General features: G+C 46.0%; 1 protein-coding gene across 8 annotated transcripts in view; it reads left to right on the top strand.

Annotated features, from left to right (window-relative positions):
• Positions 1–13,806, top strand: part of SYNE2 (spectrin repeat containing nuclear envelope protein 2) — a 379,604-nt gene that overhangs the window by 356,391 nt on the left and 9,407 nt on the right. For 4 of the 8 annotated variants that reach the window (XM_032134990.2, XM_032134988.2, XM_058429961.1 and 1 more), the window contains 8 exons: positions 5,279–5,466; positions 5,947–6,097; positions 6,459–6,641; positions 8,461–8,598; positions 9,307–9,501; positions 10,674–10,950; positions 11,764–11,832; positions 12,718–12,857. In XM_032134990.2, coding sequence (XP_031990881.1) covers positions 5,279–5,466; positions 5,947–6,097; positions 6,459–6,641; positions 8,461–8,598; positions 9,307–9,501; positions 10,674–10,950; positions 11,764–11,832; positions 12,718–12,857 — 1,341 coding nt within the window. Of the gene's footprint in view, positions 1–2,568; positions 2,616–5,278; positions 5,467–5,946; positions 6,098–6,458; positions 6,642–8,460; positions 8,599–9,306; positions 9,502–10,673; positions 10,951–11,763; positions 11,833–12,717; positions 12,858–13,806 lie in introns of those variants that run through there. The other 4 variants (XM_032134991.2, XM_058429959.1, XM_058429958.1 and 1 more) reach the window with 2 other exon arrangements.

Here is a 13,806-nt window from a genome sequence, read left to right as displayed (position 1 = left end):
GTTTCGACCATAGAAGCAGTATGATTCTCAGACTTGAATCTGTTTTCTTCACGTTAAGCCTCCACCACATACCACAGGTGCTTAGAGACCAGATTGGGGGTGAACCTTTTTCACCAGATTCAATATTTGATGCTACTGTTGACATTTTTTTAAGAGATGGAGTCTCACTATATTGCCCAGGCTGGTCTTTAACTTCTGGGCTCAAGTGATCCTCCCACCCCAGCCTCCTGAGTAGATGGCACTGCAGGCAGGCGCCGCCATGCCTGGCCCTCCCTGCTCTTGACTTCTAAGTGCTATTACAATTACTGTTTAAAAGATACCTGTTATCTAGCTTTCAAAGTGGTATGATTTAGTAATGCTACAAATTAAAAATACAGGTTTTTCCACTTAGCCTTGGAACTTTAAGCATGTCTTTTTCATTGAGGTCATCTAGACTCTGTCTTTGCTTTGTGCAGAAAAGAATATTGATATAAGTATTATGGAATTTTAATGGACATTACAGAGATTTTAATGCCTCTCTCATTGGAGTCACAGCTACTGAACACATCAGTTTTACTTACAAGTGTGATCCACTAGGATGAATGTCTTTGAACAGACTGAAAAGGCAAGGCCTTGCAAATAACAATTTACCCTGAGTGGTGAGTTTTTTCAGGTAGATTATGTGGAAGCTGTCAATATCTTTCCTCTTAAAGAATGGCTGGCTAAATTTTGCAAGGGCTGTTGATTGTGTGTTAATTTTTTATAAATCCGACATGTGACAGAACATTAAATTGCAGAATTTGTTCCCAAAAGCATACAATTTGGAGCCACTGCTATTCTCTTAGCCTCATTTTTTCCCATCCTACAATGGCACATAGTTTCAATCTAGTTGATTTGAAAATTCTGTCTTTATAGAATTCAGCATCACCTTAGTGACATTTCTATCCCTTGGTTACTTAAAAAAAAAAATTAATGGAATTGGTGTTCAGGACTACCATTATTGTAAAGAAGTTAAATGCTGTGTTAGTTTTCTACTACTGCTGTAACAAATTACAGATTTGGCAGCTTAAAAACGAAAATTTATTATATTTCTGGAGGTTAGAGATCTGAAGTGGATCTCACTGGGCTAAGATTAGGGTGTCATCAGGACTACGCTCCTTTCTGGAAGCTCTGGGGAGAATCCAATTTTTTGCTTTTTCTGGCTTTTAGAGGCCACCCACATCACTTGGCTCACATGCGCCTTCTTCTGCCTTCAACACCGTCAACATTGCATCTCTCTGTGTCTGTCTTCCTAGTCACATCTCCCTCTAGCTGACTCCTCTTCTGCTGTTAAGGACGCTTAGGATTACGGTGGGCCCACCCTGATAATCCAGGATAATCTCCCTATTTCAAGGTCAGCTGATTAGCAACCGTAATTCTCCTTTGCCATGTAATCTAACATATTCACAGGTTCCAGGATTAGGATCTGGATGTCTTTGTTGGGGGGTTGACAGGGGTGTCATTGTCATTATTCTGCCTACCACAGATGATCTCAGGATACTTTTAGTATTTTTGTTAAAAAGAATAAGTTACACTGTGTTTATATTATACCAAACTCAGACCTTAAGTACCCCATCCAAAACACTGGAAACAAATGTGTCACACAAAAGAATTATGTATGGGCCACTTTTTAAAACCTTGCCTAGTGACCATTTTTGGTCTGGGTTAAAAAAACAACCACCTTACCTATGTTTACTTTTCAAACTAAATATAATAATTGCTTCCAAAAATAAGACCTAAAAACATGGCGTCACCTAGTATTGCCTTCTGCAAAAGCCCTCAGCCCCCAAAAGTAGCTAAGAGCCATGATGTCCCTGGATCCTCACTGTAATGTACCTGGTTGGGGAGGGGTCAGACCCTATAGGAGTCCTTTCTGTTTCACCTTTCTTACGTAGAACACCTTTAAGTATAAGGTAATGGGGGTTATTCCTATGGAATATATCATCTTTAAAATGCACAGGAAGTAGTGGCAATTTTGTGACACTTAAATCACGAGCCACTTTCGTTGAATCTTTAAGATCCCTGTCCTAGTTTGTTCATTGGTTGGTTTCTTGTTTCTCTGTGGGGTGCCAGATGGTGGCTTGGAGTTGTTGTTAGTTATCCTTCCATTGGCTAATTAATAGCCCCCACCGTGGGCCAGTTGAGCTTCACCTCAAACCCCCTGAACCATCCCAGTACCATCCTGTCCCACTTGCTACCCAAGCCCCTCCCACAGAGACATTCAGGAGCTGGCACTGGGGGTTTCACCCTATATGATTTTCTGTCTTTTCAGCCTGTTTTTCTTCTCATCCACCCTTACCTTCTGTTTTTGGTTCCTTTTTATTCTCATTCTTCTGGCTGCATTCTCTTCTCCAGTTTCATGTCTCCCCATCTCCTCTTGCTCTGTACCCCCCGACCCCCAAGTTCCTCCCCAACCTCAGGGTTCTGTGTCACCTGCCCAGGAGCAGAAAAACGAAATGAACAGGAGCCTGTTAGAACTGTTGGCAAAAGTCTTTCTCATTGTTTTATGTTGTTTCTTAAATTCACTTTTTCTCTAGGTTTGGACAGTTTCTAAAACCTGATTCTTGTGCAGACTTATGTCTCCGTGGTTACTAGTGGTAGGTTTATTTCAGCTTGCAAAATGTTCTTGTCTAGCACTTAAATGGTCTGCATTTTAAAATGTAGTCTATCACTTTTTTTTTTTTTTTGTACAAGGTAACTAGTAGGCATTGTGTGGTGTTTTACATGGTTTTTAAAAATTTTTTGAAAATGTTTTTTGAAAAGTTTTGAAAATGTTTGGGCTTTTTTTTTTTTAACCAAGATGTTGATGGTCTTTTATAAATTATTGTAGAGTTCATTTCTTTTTTTTTTTTTGAGACGGAGTCTCGCTCTGTCACCCAGGCTGGAGTGGAGTGGCGCGATCTCGGCTCACTGCAAGCTCCGCCTCCCGGGTTCACGCCATTCTTCTGCCTCAGCCTCTCCGAGTAGCTGGGACTACAGGCGTCCGCCACTACGCCTGGCTAATTTTTTGTATTTTTAGTAGAGACAGGGTTTCACCGTGGTCTCGATCTCCTGACCTCGTGATCCGCCCGCCTCGGCCTCCCAAAGTGCTGGGATTACAAGCGTGAGCCACCGCTCCCAGCCTGTAGAGTTCATTTCTTACAGCCATTTACCCTAAATATTAATCAGTTTTCTTTAGCCATTTGATTCAATGTAAGCTGAATAAATAATGTAGGATAATTGCAGAGTTTATTAAAATACAGAGCATTCATATTGTTCATAAACTAGAAATTCTCTCTGCTTTTCAACTAGACCTTACCCACCTGGAGCCAGATGAGGTCATGGGCACTTTTCAGTTATAAATGATTAGTACTATTTATTTAACACCAGTATTAGGGTTCCTAATTTATTATTTTAGTATTTAAATGGGATATGTATCTTCTAATTTTGGAAGGGCCCATGACAGTTCTGTGAACTGGTAAGAGTTCTTAAAACTGGAATTTTATTTAGATGTAATAACTTTATAGTCCTCAAATTGACTCCAGGCAGACTCCCACTATTCGAGCATAACAGGCATTCTACCCACACTGCAGAGCTTTAAAGAAATCACCCTGCACCTTCTTCACAGTGCACACAGGGTGGCCAAGTGGAAAACACATCTCTTCTGAATATAACCTGGTGGCGTTCATTTGTACTCGGGATCAGTGTTAGGAACTGCCTGATTTAAAATTCAGTTGGCGGGTTAGCATTTTATTTTCTCATATCAATCTAAACACTCAGTGATCAGAATTGTGCATTTATATGAAGAAAAGTAAGAGAATAGGGGCTGGGCGTGGTGGCTCGCCCCTGTAATCCCAGCACTTTGGGAGCCGGAGGAGGGTGGATCGCTTGAGCTCAGAAGTTCGAGGCTAGCCTGGACAACATGGTAAAACCCCATCTCTACCAAAAATACAAAAAATTAGCTGAGTATGATGGCCAGCTACTTGGGAGGCTGATGTGGGAGGAGCGCTTGAGCCCGGAGGTAGAGGTTTCCGTGAGCCAAGATCACACCACTGTAACAGAGTGAAACCCTTGTCTCAAAAAAAAAAAAAGAATAAGAAAATAGTGGTCCCATCTAGTAATATAGTAGTAATCTCAAATTATTTAAATATCAAAGTAACCTGGAATGAAGCTTATATTGCCTTTCTGTAGATGGTGACAGCTACCATTTATAATATAGTCCTCTTATTAACTGATATTTGTTGAGTCCTGGGAACTGGATTTAGTCTAGTTAATAGTGGCTTAAAGTAGTGTGGATTTTGGAAATTGGTATATTATCAAATAAAGTAGAATTTAACATAGTCTTTGCTTTCTCACAATGTAATTTGGATATTGAAATTAATGGTGTGGTCTCATGTCACTTGTCACAGAATTTGGACATCAGGGATGCCTAACTCTTCCAGAATGGCAAAACAGGTTGCTCATCTCTCTCCCTCCCCGCAGCCCACCCATGGGGTACAGCAGAAATATTATCTGATGATGACTAAAAATGCCACGTTTATTCGTAAAGAGGTTTTCCAGTTTTTTCCTATGACCATGCATTTTTTCTTCATAAATGTTATTTTTCCCAAATTGGGGAACTGCGTCACTATCATCATCAAAGGAAAAGACTCCAGAGACCCCACCTCTCTCCAAGCCACCACAGCTTTGGCGGGACTTTATCAGTTGGGGAGGCAAGGTCTGTCCGCCAGAATTTCTCCCTTGGGCTCATGAAGCCCTTGAATGGGCTCACGGGGAAGCTGTGGCACCCACACTGCTGCATGCACAATTTGGTGTGTGTTTGAAGAGTTCGGTAGCCGATAAAAGATTGAGAGTTCCTGCTGAAGAGACTCAGTTTCTAAAGACCTCCCTGAAACTAAGTTTAAACTGGAGCCCTCTGGGGTTGGGTGATATGGAGTAGGTCCCATGCATACCCGAAGTCTGTGGGGCGATGGGCTCTCAACGGTAATGGCGCCACCTGTCAGTGCGTAGAGGACACCCACCACCGTGCCACCCCTCACGTGGTTCAGCGCATAAGTCCTAGATGTTTCCAGTGTTTAAACTTTGTGTCAGGTGCTGACAGCACAAGGGTAGCACAAAGATGAGAGGGATTCCATGTGTACTGCCAAGCCCATGGTGGAAATCCACCCAGAGAAGAATCCCCTGAGTTGGGAGAAGGGAGGGAGGAACGGAGGTCCTTTAATGCTGACCCTCCTGCTGCCACCAACATCTCAAGAGGTTTCTTACTCTCTTGTAATCACAGGATCTACAGCGAGATATTGAACAACACAGTGCAGGGGTGGAGTCCGTGTTTAACATCTGTGACGTCCTACTGCACGACTCTGATGCCTGTGCGAATGAGACCGAGTGTGACTCGATTCAGCAGACCACCAGGAGCCTGGACAGACGCTGGAGGAACATTTGTGCCATGTCCATGGAGCGGCGCATGAAGTAAGAACTAAGCTCCCCCAAATGCCTTCAGCGTGGTCAACCGAACTCGGTACACCCTTCTGACCTCATTCACAGTAACTATTCTGTTCATTTCACTTAGAAATGTGCCAGGTATTGGCAGAGAAGGCCCAATGCTTATCAAAGGATTTATTCAAGAAAAATGTAACAGGAGTAATGTCTCTCCCCAGCTGTCCTGTGTGGGGTGTGGTTGTGGACTGGCCACTGTGCTTCTGTTGACCTAGCCAGGCAGTAGTGGAGGCAGCCCTGTCTCCTAGTTTTTTAACCTCTGTGAAGCAGGAGCTCTGAGCTGCTTGGCGCTCCCAGGCAGGAGGAGCACAGACAAGAAGTGGCGTCCCTGTTATTTCCCAGAAGGGGTAACAGGGTCTCCCCTGCTAAACCGTGCGGGTATCGGGATAAAAGAAGTGCAAAAGCACAGGCTTGGAGGGGATGGCTTGTGTTAAGTTGCTTTGTTCCCATCAGAATCGAGGAGACGTGGCGCCTGTGGCAGAAGTTTTTAGACGACTATTCTCGCTTTGAGGACTGGCTCAAGTCAGCTGAGAGGACGGCAGCCTGCCCAAATTCCTCAGAGGTGTTGTACACGAGTGCCAAAGAGGAACTGAAGAGGTTTGAGGTAAACACCTTCTCCATCCCAGTCTCCTGATCATAACCAAGCCTGCAGCAAGCCTGGGGGCTGCTGAAATGACTTCCTCTAAGTAGCCAGCTTCCTCACCTCTGGCGAGGGCTGCCCAAACCACAGCCTGCCCCCAGCTGCTGAGACAGCTTTGCAAGACATTGCTGATGTATGGCAGCTGCTATGTAATGAACTTGAAAGCCTGTTCTGTAGCTGGCATCAGGACTGGTGAATTAGGCCCTCTGCTGCCATTGCAGTTTGGGGATGAACCTCTGGCAGCAGGTCGCTTGGGATGTAGAAGGGAAGGAGGGTGTCCTGGCCCCCTGCACACTTTGGCTCTGACCTCTCCCGTGTGATGCAGGCCTTTCAGCGGCAGATTCACGAGCGGCTCACTCAGCTGGAGCTCATCAACAAGCAGTACCGGCGGCTGGCCCGGGAGAACCGCACAGACACGGCCAGCAGGCTGAAGCAGATGGTCCACGAGGGCAACCAGCGCTGGGACAACCTTCAGAGGCGGGTCACAGCCATCCTGCGGAGACTCAGGGTGAGCTCCTCTGCAGCTGGCTCGGGTGTAGATTTTCAGGGAGACATAACGCATGATACGCAATGGCAGGCTTGTCGCACAAAGCAGCAGTTAGAAGGTTTCACTTCAGGCCTGAGCTGTTCTAACATTCCTCCAACACAAAGAAGCCCAAAGCTGCCAACGTTCATTTTTTAAAAGGGGGATTTGCATGTGGGGCTTCTTAGGCAGGGCCTGTTGATGAGATTTGTGTTACCAACACACAGCTCTTTTTACAACTTTTATAACCCGTGGTGGTGTGCATGTCAGCTCACAGTCCAGGGCGCCGCTTTGCTGGGTCTGGAAAAGGTAACACGTGGGCCCCTGGAAGGAGCCCCATCTGTCTGTTTTTATGGGACCCACCAGCTCTCACACTGAGGAGGATGGACAAGGCACATGAATGCAAGAGGGCCTGTCTGCACTGAGGGGTTGGGGACTATGATTATTCTCTGAATTTCAGAGCACACAAAGGTTTGGTTTTTGAAGGTAAATATTCACCTTAGATTTCTACCATTCAGAAGATGTGCAGTGTAAACCTGTGTGAGTCCAGGTATAAACTGAAAGGACTGTCACAGGCAGGGACTACAGGACACAGTTTTAATTTCTGCATCTGTTCTCAGGGCAGGGCATTGTTGAACCCATTCTAGAAAGATGTGAATCTAGGCTTTCTTTCTTTTCCTTCTTTCCTTTCTTTCCTTCCTTTCTTTTCTCCCTCCCTCCCTCCCTCCCTCCTCAGGAAGACATTGGCTTTTCTAGTAACCTAGACAACTCCCTTGCATTTCTTTCTGTCTCTCTCTCCCTTCCTGTCTCCCCCTCTTTCTTTCTCTCTCTTCTCTCTTTCTTCTTTCCTGACAAGGTCTCACTCTGTTGCCCAGGCTGGAGTGCAGTGGTGAGGTCATAGCTCACTGCAGCCTCAAACTCCTAGGCTCAAGGGATCCTCCTGCCTCAGCCTCCTGAGTAACTAGGATTACCAGCGTGCATCACCGTGCCTGGCTGATTTTAGTTTTTGTGGAAATGGGGTCTCACTATGTTGCCCAGGCTGGTCTCAAACTCCTGGCCTCAAGTAATCTTCCACCTTGGCCTCCCAAAGTGCTGGGATCGCAGGTGTGAGCCACCATGCCCAGCCTCTTGCATTAATTATCTCCTGCCAATCTGGCTGTGGCTAATCTGCCTTCGTTTGGCACTGAAGCTATACTGATCTGAACATCAGCTGCCTATCTGTGAAGCGGTAACCTGAGAGGCATCCTTGATTGGAGATGATAAAACTGCTCTGGGTCTTTCTCTGGGAAGACACATTCAGAATTCTATCAGTGAAGGCAGAAAGGGGCACCAGGCTGGCCTCAATCCTGAGAATCAGGGCTTTTCCATCTTGAAGCTACTAAATCCTTCTGTCAAGCAAAAGCTGCAAAAGGCCGATGTATAAAACAGGCAGAAGGCCTGGCCTGGCCCCTCAGGGGGCTCTTCAAAGGACAGAGGAAAATCACTGATTTGGACTAGAGAATTTTAGAATTTCAAATGCTTAAGGACCTCAGAGACCATAATCAACATTCCCACTGTCTCCCCGACTTGCCAGCGTAGAAGCTGGGGCTCAGAGAAGTTGAAGGGGCTTGTTTGATCTCGCAAAGCCAGGACTAGACCCCAGCCTCTGAACTCAGTGCTTCTGGGGCTTTCTGCCTACCCCAGAGGCAGATTTCTCCCTGAGTATTCTGGGTACCCTTTTCTTGTGGCCGAAGGTGGCCTCGCTGTCTGTCTGAACTCTTGTTCTGTGGTCAGTAGAAATGTGATTTCCTCCCCACTTTTGCAGCATTTCACCAACCAGAGGGAAGAATTCGAGGGCACCAGGGAGAGCATTCTGGTGTGGCTCACAGAGATGGACCTGCAGCTGACCAACGTGGAGCACTTCTCAGAGAGTGATGCCGATGACAAGATGCGCCAACTGAATGTGAGGGCCGCTTCCCTAGCTCTTCTCAAAAGAACACACCTTTGTGGGGGAGAGCTGGCCAAGTGCAAATTTCACACGATACTCTGAGAGCAAATTTCAGAATCCTTAAAGCAGCCAGGCTACATCCCACCTGTGTACTGCCAGATTATCACATGCAAGGACACTGTTCTTTACGATCCAGGAGTGTTGGTGTCACCAGTGGGGCCAAGAACAGAGGTCCACTCTCCCATTGTTTCTGATATCTGTACGACAGGCTAATCTCACTGTAATTCTCTCCTTGGCTAGATTTTGGAAGAGGTTGAGAAATGGAAATTTGCCTTCCCTAGTAAAATAGCACCAGTGAATATCATTGTGTCAGCAAAAGCAAATGCCCATTCGTGGCTTATTATGGGAAATGTTCTGTTCCCACCAAGTTTTGCCATGGCAAGTTCTTTCTCTCACACCCAGTAACAGTAATGTCCACCCGTGTCAAACTTTTAGAATTATTTTAATTGGAAAAGCCAGTGCCCATGAGGGGGAATATAGACAATCATTTAAAATTCTTAAAATGTCATTGTCACTTAGTTAAAAACTAAAGCTAGAGTAGTAGGTGAAGGAAAACAACAATAATGACATTTGGATGCTTTTCTATGGCCCCGTTAGAAGAAACAGGCAGTGGAAGCTCAGGGTAACTTTCTTTGAAATCTTTTCTTTCTCCTCTCTCAACAGGGCTTCCAACAGGAAATTACATTAAATACCAACAAGATCGATCAGCTCATTGTGTTTGGGGAGCAGCTGATTCAGAAGAGCGAGCCCCTGGATGCCGTGCTGATTGAGGATGAGCTGGAGGAACTCCACCGCTACTGCCAGGAGGTGTTCGGAAGGGTCTCCCGGTTCCACCGGCGGCTCACCTCCTGCACTCCGGTACGGGCACTGCTGCCTAGAAACGGCACCTGAGCTGCTCAGAGTTTTAAAGAATTAGGAGACCTGTCTTATAATGGTTAATTATGGTTTATTTTTTGGTTGAAAAGAAAAGGCTATATCAAAACATTTTAATTTCTACTTTTATTAATATAGAGCCACAATAACTTACACGTTCCCATTCCCCGGTGGAAAGCACGGCACTTCTGAGGCGCACGCTCCGCGAGTATTCCTGAGTATTCCTCAGGGCCGGGCTTGTCTGGCATGCGCCACTACCCCTAGAATTCTTGAAGAACTCTTCTGGCTTTTCTTACATTAGTAACTTGGGAATGTATTTGCCCTTCCCTCTTTCTTAGTGGCTGGAAGCTTTTAGTATTTGTGCCTTTCTGATGCTTTGTTCTCACCTTGGAAGAGAAAACACGAGAGTTTCAAAAGCAACTTTGATGTTTCCCCAGACGAAAGGCCCTTTTGGGAAGTTCAGGTGAAGTTAGGCCACTGTTCAAAGTGTACTGCCTTTGTGTGCCTGAAGCTTGAATGACAACCATTGACCAGTACGACTGGCCACTCTTTCTTTTTTTGTGTCTCTAACTGTCCACATTCAACTGTAGTTATTTCATCAGACACAGCCTCAAAAATTACCCTACAATTTCTCATTTTTAAGTACAGCCACTTAGAGTCATTTTTCTTAGACCGAAAGAGACAGTATGACACAAGCAGGATACAGACACTGAGCAGTTAAGTTGGAAGATAAGAAAGAACGAACCTGGTGCATCTGGTTCTTGAAGTTTGAGTCTTACCCAGAACATTCAAATGTCCTTTTCAAAAATTGTCTGATTCTTGGAGGAACCTGCCATTAACCAGCAATGAAACTTTGGCCACCATTTCCTTATCTCCTAGATAAAGTTGTTTAACTTAGATTAACAAACTTCAGCTTTTTTTTCCTAAGAAAAAATAGCTGGAGGTTGGGGAAAATAACGGATTTTAGGCCCCACTCCAGATTGTCTAAACTGGAATAACCAGAAACAGGACCTGGGAACCTGATCTTTTTAAAGCTGCCTTAGAAATACTATTGGCAGTTATTTTTGGAAACTGCTGGATAGGCAGACTTCTCGTGCTCTTCTAATTGCAGAAGCCTATGAGTTGATTAATTCTAACAACTGGATACTGTGGTTTAGGGCTTGGAAGATGAAAAGGAGGCCTCTGAGAATGAAACGGACATGGAAGACCCCAGAGAGATCCAGACTGATTCTTGGCGTAAACGGGGAGAAAGCGAGGAACCGACATCTCCTCAGTCCCTGTGTCATCTAGTGGCCCCGGGGCACGAGCGGTCTGGCTGCGAGACCCCTGTCAGCGTGGACTCCATCCCCCTGGAGTGGGACCACACAGGCGACGTGGGGGGCTCCTCCTCTCACGAAGAGGACGAGGAAGGCCCATACTACAGCGCACTGTCAGGTAACAGCTGGGTTCCCAGCACCCTGGAAAGTGACCCGTTTGGCTATGTTTTTAGCCCCTTAGCAACACGGCCAGCTCTTGATGACCAAGAGTCCAGCTTGTGGCCGACCCTGACTTCTGTGGTTTCCTGTGTTCTGTCCTGCCCATCTCTTAACTTACCTGAGAATTGGCTCACTCTCATCACAGGTGGAATGAAAGGGGGAAAAAAAATGAAATTCACATTCAGACACTAAGGTTACTTACTCAGTGATGGCTCTGGCTGGGAGACTCATCAGTGATTTTTTTTTGATACAGGGTCTCACACTGTCACCCAGGCTGAGGTGCAGTGGTGTGACCACGGCTCATTGCAGCCTCAACCTCCAGGGCTCAAGCAATCCTCCCACCTCAGCCTCCTGAGTAGCTGGGACTATAGGTACACGCCACCACACCCAGCTAGTTTTTAAGTTTTTTGTAGCGACAAGGTCTTGCTCTGTTGCCAGAGCTGGTCTTGAACTCCTGGGCTCAGGAAGTCCTGCCTCAGCCTCCCAAAGTACTGAGATTGCAGGCATGAGCCACTGTGCCCACCCTCCCTTTGAGTTGAGTTTCTCAGAGTGTCAGCAGACTGAGCTTCTCCCTTCGATACCCAGTGTCCTGCTTTGGACAGTCAGGAGTTGGCTGGAAAAAAAAAATCTTTCTGGTTTTCAAAATCCTTTTAATTAAAAAAATAAAGGGTAGTTTTCTCCTCCCAGCTGACAGTGTTTCTACTGTGTGTTAATACTTGGGCATTAATCTTCAGGCACCTCCAGCGAGGCAAATGACATTGTTCTTTTTCAGATGTAGAAATCCCTGAAAATCCTGAGGCATATCTTAAAATGACCACAAAAACTTTGAAAGCGTCTTCTGGTAGGCCCCCGCCCATGCATGTCTCAACATGGCAGCATCCTGTGGCGCACACTGCATCCTCAACCTCGCTCCCATGTCGTGTCTACCTCTGCCTTCTGTGGACACCATGCGCCTTGGTCCTTGTGTCATGGTGTATTTACACTGCCGTACTCACCCATAACTGCGTGCTCCTTACAAAACCCCATCCAAGCCAGAGCCGTCTCGATGCCAACGCCCTGTCCTCCCTTCAGGCCTGTGCAGAGGGAATTTTTTTCGTGATGCCTTTTTTGATGATTTTTTCCTCCATCTAACAAGTCCTTTGGCATGGGCCAAGCTTTCTTCATGGTGGCTTGGTTTGGAACTGTTTCCTTGCTTTACTGGGATCCCCTGGTGGAAAGGGGTGGGGGGTGGGGGGTAAAGGTGCTGATAATTTGCCATAGGAGGAAAAAAATCTTCCTTTCCTTGATTTGCAGCTCTAATCCTCATCCTTAGCCCCATCCCTATCTGCCATGGTGGGTCGGGGAGAGCCCTGAGGAGCCCTTTGGTTCCCAAGTCCATCTTGATGTTCACTCTTCCCCTCACTCCTTAGAGGCCTTCTGCCATCTTGGTCCCCAGACCCGGCCTTGCCACTCAATGTCCCTACCATTCGAGACCCTGGCTCCAAAACGCCACTCATCCCGCAGCAAATCATGTTGGTCGTGCTCCATTGTGTACCCATCTAGTGAAGGCACAATGTTGCTGAGTTGCATGACTCTCATCTCATTCTCTTCTGGGACATACTGACATTTTGCAAACATGCATGCTTTGCAAGGAAAGCTGCAGAACTCATTCTCATACTGATGCCATGTCACCCATGACCTGTTCGGTAGGAGAGAATAGACTGTCGCTTGCTGTCTTTCGTTTCAGGTAAATCCATTTCGGATGGCCACTCATGGCATGTTCCCGACAGCCCTTCTTGTCCCGAGCATCACTACAAGCAAATGGAAGGTGACAGGAATGTTCCACCTGTTCCCCCTGCGTCCAGCACCCCTTATAAACCACCCTATGTAAGTTTTAACTCCACTGGGAGTACGGCCTACGTCTGTGAGTCATACTTACATTTGCAAGAGAGAGAGATTTTGGTGTAAACTGCGTGTGTTCATTCCCCAGGCATATTTTAAGTTGGTTTTCTTATGGTGACAGTGTCTCTGTTGAACTGTCCATACTTCATTAAAACCCCGGCAAAACCGATTAGACTTAGAGATAGGTTTCTGGCCAAAAACCATCTTTGTGTATGTTGGTGTGGTATAACAGTCATTATTACTGTCGAGTCAGGTGTCTGTGCAAATAGTGAGCAAGCAAGGTGCTGGCTTTCCTAACTGCTCCTGAGCTCTCAAGCCTTTGTCTTGTTGTTGTTGTTGAGATGGAGTCTCATTCTGTCACCCAGGCTGGAGTGCACTGGCACGATCTTGGCTCACTGCAATCTCTGCCTCCTGGGTTCAAGTGATTTTCCTGCCTCAGCCTCCAAAGTAGCTGCGATTACAGGTGTGCACCACCATGCCTGGCTAAGTTTTGTATTTTTAGTAGAGACGGGGGTGTCACCATGTTGGCCAGGCTGGTCTTGAACTCCTGACCTCAAGTGATCCACCTGCCTCAGCCCCCCAAAGCGCTGGGATTACAGGCATGGGCCACTGCATCCGGCCTTCAAGCCTTTGTTACGTTAACCTTTTGACCATACATCCTATTTCAAAAAATCATAACTTCAGATTTGATGGTGTGCTGCAGTGGACACGGATTTGATTCCTAGCCCTGCCAATCCATTGCCATGGTACCTGAGGCACTTCACCTTGCTTCTGTAAGCCTTTCTCACCTGAGGCTAAAGCTATTTCACCTAGTTGTTGTTAAGATTATTGTGTACAAAGGTAAAAGAAGGTCCTCAGAAGTAATGGTCGTGATTATTATTCCTGTGTTGGTTTGTTGTTTATAGCAATGGCTGTTTCTTCTTAGTTACATTTT

This window comes from Hylobates moloch, unplaced genomic scaffold (assembly GCF_009828535.3).
Source record: "Hylobates moloch isolate HMO894 unplaced genomic scaffold, HMol_V3 SCAFFOLD_16, whole genome shotgun sequence".
Lineage (NCBI taxonomy): Eukaryota > Metazoa > Chordata > Mammalia > Primates > Hylobatidae > Hylobates > Hylobates moloch.
The sequence above is the reverse complement of the archived record's forward strand: the minus strand, read 5'-3'. Positions and strand labels throughout refer to the sequence as shown.